The sequence below is a fragment of the Mus caroli genome, unplaced genomic scaffold, assembly GCF_978045245.1.
Source record: "Mus caroli unplaced genomic scaffold, Mus_caroli_1 scaffold_5, whole genome shotgun sequence".
In the NCBI taxonomy this organism is placed as follows: domain Eukaryota; kingdom Metazoa; phylum Chordata; class Mammalia; order Rodentia; family Muridae; genus Mus; species Mus caroli.
In genome coordinates this window covers 108616961-108626960 of record NW_028227260.1, presented here as the reverse complement: position 1 = coordinate 108626960, position 10000 = coordinate 108616961, and the positions used below count along the sequence as shown (strand labels likewise).

Sequence of the window (10000 nt, the reverse complement as noted above, 5' to 3'; positions counted from 1 at the left end):
GCATATGATCTAAGGAACTGGAGAGCAAGTTGTCACAACAATTCATTGCAGGTACTGCCAAAGATCTGAAACTGCGATTCCAAAAGTGCTATTGCCCTAAAATGGCAAGGATGGCTGCACTATTTTGTTTCCAAAATAAATCCAGCACAGGAAAACAGGGGAAAACACAGACACAATATAAACCATCTGTTAGGCATGAATCTCAAAATATTTGCTCATTCGTTTAGGCTTTGAAGATTATTTACGTCAAGCCATTGCTTGCTCTAACAGTTAACCTTCATGGGAACACCTGAATTGTTGAATGAACCTGCCAAACACTCAGTTTGAATAAGGACTAGGAAATGTGACCCTAATTTAGTGACCATCATTATTTTCTTCAGAAGAGTTTTCAGATCATGTGATTGAAAGTTAAGACACTTACATCATGGGCTTTATTCTATCTAAGAGGCCACAGTCCTTACCTCTTCGAAAATCTCCAAAAACAGGATTCTATCTAGTCTAATAGCTGTGGGAGTGCCACACATCTAGGCTGAAATGAATATACTTGTATTTTCTAAGCATCTCCCATATACCAAGCAATAAGCAAAATTTTTTATTCATTTTCTCATTGATCCTTCCGAAGATCCTTATGATATACTATCAGTATAATTTTATAGTTATAAAAAGACTTGTGAGGTGGTATATATTGTCTAAGATCTAAGACATAACTCAGCAGTGCCAGGATTTGAACCCAAGCCCTTCGTCTCTGTGTTACTGCATGATCACAGGAAGAACTGGGCAGAGAGAGAATCCCTTCTTTTTCACTAGGCTTCTCCTTCAATTGCTATCCTTAATGACTCTATCATTTCTAGATATCTCTTAGAGAAGAAAACCAAAATGTTGAATGATATATGCATTTGAACACTTGGAGACCCAAAATCTGCTTTTCCCAAGTAGGAAAAATGTCTAGAGAAAATGAATGATAGGCTCTACAGTAAGGGCAGAAGCACATACATTTCTGAAGATGATCCATTCACTGTGGCAGTACTGCAAGGTGCCGCCTAACTCAGGGGTTAACTGCTTGTCATCAATGTATGTCAGCAAATCACTAACTGAGCTCAGCATAACAACCTATGTGAATAAGCAAGAAAGACACTGTTAACTGTCCTTCATGACAGCCCTCTATCAAACTGCAAAATGAATTTCAATAAACACTTAGCAGACTGTTATCTGGTATAAATGCTTCAAACAGTTCTGTCCTGTGCATGCCCCCACACCTGATGCATTAACCTTCTTCAGAAACCAAAGCTTTATTTACAAAACATCTCTACCAACCAAAATTAACTTCAACAGAAACCAAAACACCTAATTCTTCTTTGTCTAAAAGCTTTCATTACTTATGAGAAATTTGGCACTCACATATACACATGCACACATACACACAACAATTTCAGTGCTCAGAACAAAGCAAAGGAACTTTGTGTAGTAAGTTAGAATTCAGGTATTAAATTTTATGAGCACTCTATTCCAAACAATAAAAACATATAAAGATATATTTTCAAAATAAAGACCACAGTGCTCTGAGCTAGCTTAGGATCATGACATTTCAGATACACAAGCCACACAATGTTAACTGAAAATAAAAATTCCTAATCATACTCACACATATGAACACATCTATAACACATAGCAAATATTTTTTAAAGGAATTACGTTGTTATAAGTTGCCCTGTTTAACAACTGATTAAAAACAGATTGTTGTAGGACATTGCAGAGTTAAATTTTTCAGAGACAAATTTTAAGTGTTACATAGACACATATAAAACAAACAATATAAGATACAGACTATATAAGCACTAGAAAGACAAAAGATTCAAGCAATAATCTTACTGGTAATTTCAGCATAAAATCCTCCTGGCTAAATCGAAATCCAATGTCCGTGAAAGTCCGTTGAAGAAAACTGGTAGGACGCAAAACCAGGACTAAGTGTAAGCTCCCAGGGAAGGAGGCCTGGAGCAAGAAATAGAAGAGTAAGCGGGCACACCAACTCCCAACTGAGCACCAATCAGAAAATATGTCATTGGAGAAAGCAAACTTTTAAGTTAGAGAAGTCAGTAAGAGGTCAACATGTTTAAATGGATGCTGATAATATCTAAAAACATGTAAACAGAAATAAAAATAACATAGGGTTATCAGGCCAGATCCTTATAATGTCCCCAGTATGAAATTTTTCTCACAGGACATAAGCAGGTCCTAAGCTGCAAATAATTAGACTTTATCTTGAAGTTAGTTTTGCTTTTAGTGTTTTCTTTATTATTAATAATTTCAATATTTGAGTAATTAAATATTTGTACCTATTCGCGTGTTATGCCATTATAATTTGATATATACATATAACACATACTAATCAAATCAAGTTAATTAGCATTTCCTTTACCTCAAACATCAGCATTTCTGTGTTAGGAATTTTCAAACTCTTCTAGTTATCTTGTAATTACAGAGTGTAATTAACACTGCCTTTTAGGACCCCAAACTCCTTCCTCCTCTTTAACTGTACACTGGTTGGTACCTATTATCCAACCTCACTGTGTGTCTCTTTCCCCTCTCCCTTCCCCTTCCTATATAATACATTCTACTTCAATAGGATCAACTTTTGTAGCCTCTACTAATGAGTGAAATATGGCATTGGCCCTCTTTCTATGCCTGTCTCATTTTACTTAATACAATTTCCATCTCCAGTTCTATCCATGTAACCAAAAAACAATGGATGTTATGTTGTAGTTTTAATGTGTGTAAACATTTTATCTTTTCATCAATGGATCATCATCTTGCATGGTTCCACATGTTGCCTGTTGTTGATTGTATTGCAATCAACATGGATATGCAGGTATTCCTTTGAGATATTCATTTCAATTTCTTGGATATACCATAAGTGGGGTTGTCGGATTAAACATTAATTATATACTCCATTTTCTGTGAAGAAACTGTTTTCAATAATGACTGTATTGATTCGCATTCTTACCATGTACAAGGGGTTTCTTCTCTCTTTTTCTTTCTTAGCATGCTGGTTTCAGTCTTAAGCATATTAGCCATTTTAACCTTGTGATTTTGCTGTGAAAGTCCCTCATTAGTTATGCTGAGCATGTTTATATACCTGTTGGATATTTGTATAACTTCTTTAAGAAATGTCATTGAGATCATTTGTCGATTTTTAATTAGATTTGGCTTTTGAGAACTGTTTTGTTTTGTTTTCCTATGGAGGGTTTTTATTTTTAATAATCTAGGTATTAGCCCCTCAGGGGACAGTTTACAAATATTATTCTCATTTGTAGTAACTTTTATTCGACAGATGTAATTGTTATCTCAGAGGGCTACTTCCAAATAAGCTCCCACTTTCTAGTTCTTTCTGAACTCTAGCTGGCTGGTTCAACTCGGTTCTTCTGGCTCAAACTTCTCACCAAGCTGATTGATTGATTTGGCTTCTATCTGTCTTTCACTGAATTGCTCTGTGTGACCTCAAACTCTGGCAATGTGCCTAATCTTCTGGCTCCTTCTTATTCTCTGGCTTCAACTGCCTCTGCTGTATGACTTGAACTTCATGGACTCACAAATGACCTCAATTCCACTGCACTGCTCTGCACTGCATTCACTGCACTAACTTCCAATGGACTGACCAACCCATCTTCATTCCCCCTGAGCTGCTCTTAAATAGCTTTTCTCCTGAGAGTTGGGTGTATGATTTCTCTGACTCATTCTGTCAAATCTATCTCTGTCAAATCTATCTATCACTTTGTCTGCCACTCAATTAGAGGTCATTGTTTCAGATTAAAGGTATGTACTAAAGGATTCTAGCCAGAAAAATTAAAGGTGTGTACTAAGGGCATGTCAGCATTCCAGCTGGATCATACAGACCTAGAAGGTCTTTGAATGTGATCAGAGCAGCCATGTTGCTAGATTACAATTCCTCTACCCTGTAGGCCATCCATTCATTATGTTCATTGTTTCCTTGGATGTACAAAAGTACTTTTGATTGATTTAATCTTGGTTGCCTACTTATGCTTTGGGGTCTGCAGTTTTAGGTATACCTAAAACTGATACCAATTCATTTAAGAACTCCTCCTATAATTTCTGCTATTGTTAATAGTTTATAGTTTTGGGTTATTGTTTTTGTGTCCATGATCCAATTTAAGTTAATTTTTGACAGTGATAGGAAATTAGCTTCATTGTTATATGTATATCCCCAATCTCATTTATTATGTGTTCTCTTGGATCTTTTTGTTGAAGATCAGTTGACGATAAATTCTGGGTTCTGTTTAATTTCATTGGTTTATGTGTTTGCTTTTATAGCGTGGATTTGCTGAATTTGAAGTCAAATTACTTCTATTTCCTATATACATGGAAACAGATGGTGGGCCAGCCAAATGGCTCAGCAAGTAAAGGAACTTGCTGGGCAAGACTGGTGACCTGAGGTCAATCCCCAAGACCTACAAAAACTGACTCCACAGAGTTGTCAGCTGCTCACACGCATAATATCCACATGCGCATCATAATAAAAATAAATTTTAAAATAATTCCTAAAAACAGAATTAGGAGACAAGTCCTAGCCCAAAAAGCCAACCAGAACTGAAATATTGTCTATCTACCCTAAACAATGAGTGAAAACTACATCACAGAAGCACAATTTTGCTTTCATCCAATGAAGTCCCATTTTTGTCACTATGTGTTCACTCCATACATTAAAGTGAAATAATATCAAGCACTTTCAATAACCGAGTTTATTAGTAATCAGTAATAGTACAGCAGAGTAAGTAAAAAAATGAAACAAAATAATTAAAAAGTACATGAGGAAGCAATATCACAAAGCCTGTGAGAAACAGGATGGCCAAATGGCTTTGAGGAAGAAAAGAGGAATTAATTGAATCAAAATGCCATCCTAATTTCAGTATTTGCTCAGCTTCTAGGGGAAAAAAGGCTGGCATACATAGGCAGTTGTTCTAGTTTTTATTTCTGTAATAAAATATTCTGTCCAAAACTGACTTAGGGTTTAGGGTTCATTTTAGTTCGCAATCTATCATGGAGTCGGGGAAAGACTCATAGCCAAAAGAACATGAGGAAACTTGTCCCATCCATATCAAGAGCAGAACACATCACCCTTGCATGTTTTCTCAGCTCATTTTTCTCCTCTCAGGATCAGCTGTCGAGGGAATGATGGCATCTACAGTGAGCATGATCTTCCCATATTAGCAGTCTTCCCTAGGTCTCATTGAGACTCTCTTCCCAAAGGATGGTAGATTGTATCAAATTGACAGTTAAAGTCAATCATTCATAGCAGTGAAAAAATAATTACTACATAAAGGAATTTCAAAGTAAAGGAATAGAGGATACTATGCAAGGTTAGCAATGAAAGGAAAAATAATGGTCCAATATTAATATAGCACCACATATTAAATGCCTACGCTATGCCAAATATTTTGCCAACACTTTTAATTCTACTTTAGCATAGTTCAGTGAAGGAGTTAATTTGCCCCTTTTACAAATAAAGTGAAGCTCATAGTGTTTAAGCATAACTTATAAAGCCCTGGCTTGTGCTAACTCTGGGGCCTTAGTCATTAATCTACCTCACCTTTTGAAGATTCTCAATCAAGAAATGTAGAGGAAACACATGTTGGAGGGAAAAGGTGGTGGAGAAGTAGACAAGAACCACAACAGGATCGAATTTGATGTTTGTTTTTCCCCTTAGAAGTGAAAGAAATCTCTAGGACATTTTGAATACCAGAGCACTATGGTCAGATATGCATTTTATTTTATTTTAAATTTTTCTTGTGCTAGGAATTGATCCTAGAGATCTATAGGAGTGTTCTACTATGGTACTACATTGCTAGCCATGTCTTCTTAGAAAGGTATCATGAGCCTTGAGAAAGAACTGAATTCAGACATGAGTAGAAGGAGACTTGCTATAACTGTGGAGAACACTACATACTTTAAAATCAAGTCTGATCCTGAACCAGAGCAAAGGTGGCGGGAGGCAGGAAAGTGGCAGGAGGCAGGAAAAACTCCCAAGAAGTAGCATCATTAAACCATGATTTAATGTACATTTAATCAGTGCAATCCATTCCAAGATTTGAGATTTGAGAAACCCAGATGGGAACAAAAACGAAGCATGTTATAGGATGGAAGGCAAGATTCTGGTTCCTTTCTGTCGAAATTGCATGTTGGAAGAGCCCACAAGGCCTTCTCATGACATCTATATGATAGCTATCTTCGGGGAAGGTGGGGCAGGAAAGGTCTAGTCTGGGACCAGTCATCAGCCTCAAGAGAGATTAAAGCATAGAAAAGCAAACTATAGAAAAACACTTCAAGTATACTCATTGTAAGTATAATACACCACTAGCAATTGAACAAAGCTATAAAACAAAATTAACCATGAGTTCCTGAGAACTCACCGTACCCCCTATTCAGTTTAATTCAGCAGTTAAAAATACTCTATAAAAAATCTATTTTAAAAAAGAATAACATTATTGGGATATAAAACCTAGATTTCAGGGCTGGAGAAATGAGACAGCAGTGAAGAGCACTGACTGATCTTCCAGAGGACCCAAGTCTGGTTCCCAGCACTCAAATCAAACAGATGACAACCTTCTGAAAGTCTACTACTCCCAGAGGATCTGTTAACTTCTTCTGGTCACCTTAGGTATTGCATGTACTGCATGCGTGTGCTGCATAAAAGTACATTCTGATAAACATTCATACACATAAAATACAAACAAAAATCTCAAAAAATGTTAAAAAAAACCTAGATGTCTGTAAGATAAAGGACAGGTTTGTCTATATAGCAAGCTCCAGGCCAGCCAGGGCTATATAGTGAGAAAGAAAGAAAGAAAGAAAGAAAGAAAGAAAGAAAGAAAGAAAGAAAGAAAGAAAGAAAGAAAGAAAGGAAGGAAGAATGGAAGGAAGGAAGAGAGAGATAGATGGAGGAAGGGAGGGAGGGAGGGAGGGAGGGAGGGGAGGAAGAAAGAAAGAAAGAAAGAAAGAAAGAAAGAAAGAAAGAAAGAAAGAAAGAAAGAAAGAAAGAAAGAACAAGGGAGGGAGGGAGGGAGGGAGGGCCACATCCTAGAGAAATAGTTCAGTGATTAAGAGCACTGGCTGTTCTCCCAGAGGACCCAAATTCAGTTCTCACAATCTGTATCAGACAGCTTACAACTATCCGTAGCTCCAACTTCCAATAAATTCAATGCCCTCTTATGGCCTCTGAGTACACTTGTACATGCACGTACGTATGTACACACACACACACACATACACCCCACACAAACATACACAAATTAAGAATATATAAAATATTAAAAATGAAATAAACTAAAACCACAGGTATCATGTAGGAGTTGGATTTCTTGTTTCTTGTGAGAAATCAAAGATTAGATAGTGCTTGGGCCCATTTTCCCAACATGATGACACTTGACTGAGCAGGCTGATCAGTGCTCCGTTTTTTGGATGCTCTCTAGTTCACCACAGTGCTCACCATTTCCAATTCCTGTTGCTCCTCAACATAAGGGATTTGTGCTGGTCAACGTTTGCTACTCTTTAGGTTGCATTTTAACTAAACCTTGACTACTTCCCAGCTCCATTGTCTTCCTCACATGCAGTATACACATTTAGATTTGTCACCTTTACTTGGCATCTCAAATTTAGGGAGTGAACTATAAAGTGATTCTCGTACCATCCCTATTATGCTTCTCCAATGTTTCCCTGTTGGTAGAGTCTGGTTTTGCAGTCAGGTGAACTAGGGTTTTGATTATATTTCTTTTCTGTACTTGATAAAAATCTCTGTGTACAGACTCCATATTGATACTATAAGCAATTACTAAAGTTTAGTGATTTTTTAAAAAAACACAAATTTTTACTGTGCTTCTGGAGGTCAGGAATTCAAGGTTAGCACCAATGAACTAAAGTCAAGGAAAGCATCTCTAGGATGTGTTCCTTCTAGGGGCTCTAGCTAAGAATCTATTACCTGACCATTTTCAGTTTCTAGGGACAGTCCATCATCTCTGTGGTTTATGGCCTTGCAATGGTTTGACCTCCACTTCTGTCATGCATCTTTTCCGATGCTTTCTCTACTTCCTTTCCTTTTTAAAGATAACTCAGGATGAAACTCAAGGCCTCCCACATGCCAAATAAGATCTTTACAGAGTTACACTCCAACTCGTATCTCTTTGATAATGAAAATCCTTGTCCTGATACAAATCCTGCCTTGGAAATTTTAGATCATCTCCCAATCTCAAGAATCTTTTATCATCAAGCTTAGGGTCTCATATATCCCAAGTTCCCTTTGAATTTTGTGCCTCGAACTTCTGACCCTTCTGCCTCTAACTCCCTAATACAGGTATGTGCTACCACATCGAGTTCATGTTACTACTGGGTGTAACCAGGTCATTGCTACACAGGCAGTCTACCACCTGAGATGCAATCCTGGCCTCCTCAAGATTCTTTGTCACACTATAAAATTCCGTTTACCATGTCAGGTAGCCTATTCATAGGTCAGAGATTGATTATCCTGCTCACTACACTCAGATTCTCCAGTTGTTAAATGGAGATGGAAATAGAACCTCATGTTAAGAAGTTAGCACAGTGTTTTAATAATGGTTCAGCGATTGAGAGGACTGACTGCTCTTCTGAAGGTCCCAAGTTCAAATCCCAGCAACCACATAGTGGCTCACAACCATCTGTAATGAAATCTGATGCCCTCTTCTGGTGTGTCTGAAAACAGCTACAATATACTTACATATAATAAATAAGTAAGTCTTTAAAAAAAAACTAATGTTCATTGTTGGGGCTGGAGAGATGGCTCAGCGGTTAAGATCACTGACTGTTCTTCCAGAGGTCCTGAGTTCAATTCCCAGCAACCACATGGTAGCTCACAACCATCTGTACTGGGATCCAATGCCCTCTTCTGGAGGGTCTGAAGGCAGCTACAGTGTACCCATTTAAATATAATCAGCCTCCAAACGCTGACACCATTGCATATACTACCAAGATTTTGCTGAAAAGACCCAGATATAGCTGTCTCTTGTGAGTCTATGCAAACACAGAAGTAGATGCCCACAGTCAGCTATTGGATGGGTCACAGGGCCCCCAATGGAGGAGCTAGAGAAAGTACCCAAGGAGCTAAAGGGCTCTGCAATCCTATAGGTGGAACAACAATATGAACTAACCAGTACCCCCGGAGCTCCTGTCTCTAGCTGCATATATATCAGAAGATGGCCTAGTTGGCCATCAGTGGAAAGAGAGACCCATTGGCCATGCAAACTTTATCTGCCTCAATACAGGGGAACGCCAGGGCCAAGAAGTGGGAGTGGGTGGATGGGGGAATGGGTGAGGGAGCCTGTGGGGGACTTTTGGGATGGCATTGGAAATGTAAATGAAATAAATACCTAATAAAAAATTTTTAAATAAATAAATCTTTTTAAAGATAATGTTCACTGTGAATGCAAGTCTCAGAATAAGCATTAAATAAATATAAATATTCCTATCCTTGCACACTTAAGGCTTTGAGTCCTGAAAAAAATCTCTTAAAATATATCTGCTTTATATATATATTTTTTGTTTAGTTTTTCATTTGTTAGAGTATATATGCTGAGAATTTACAATGCTTTTCTAGTATGCATGAGGTCTTGAGTTCATTCCCCATGATCATAAAACAACAAAAACATAATCTGAAAAAAGAGGGTTTGTGAACAGTATTTGTGTAAGGTTGTACATTCACTTTTTACAGGAAAATTTGCCAACCGCATGCTCAGGACTGATTAAGACTATGGAACTAAGACTAAAAACTCAGTGTACTTTATTTGTGCGAGCCCAGAAGATATAACTGATATGCCTGCTCTGAACTGCATGCTTCAATTTTATGAAACAAATAACTGATAAATCAGATGAACTGTTTGACAGAACTCACTTGTTGAGTAGCTGCATAGATATTGCCCTCAAACACCTACTAAGTTTGAGACTATTAATTTAATATAATATC

The 10000-nt window shown here is 37.5% G+C and overlaps 1 protein-coding gene across 2 annotated transcripts in view; it reads right to left on the bottom strand.

Moving 5' to 3' along the window:
- The window catches only part of Mcf2 (MCF.2 cell line derived transforming sequence), a 140725-nt gene that overhangs the window by 93710 nt on the left and 37015 nt on the right, over positions 1-10000 (bottom strand). For both annotated transcript variants that reach the window (XM_021153012.2, XM_021153014.3), the window contains 2 exons: positions 1870-1989; positions 994-1110 (listed from right to left, as the gene is read on the bottom strand). In XM_021153012.2, the coding sequence (XP_021008671.1) occupies positions 994-1110; positions 1870-1989 (237 nt within the window). The remainder of the gene's footprint in view (positions 1-993; positions 1111-1869; positions 1990-10000) is intronic.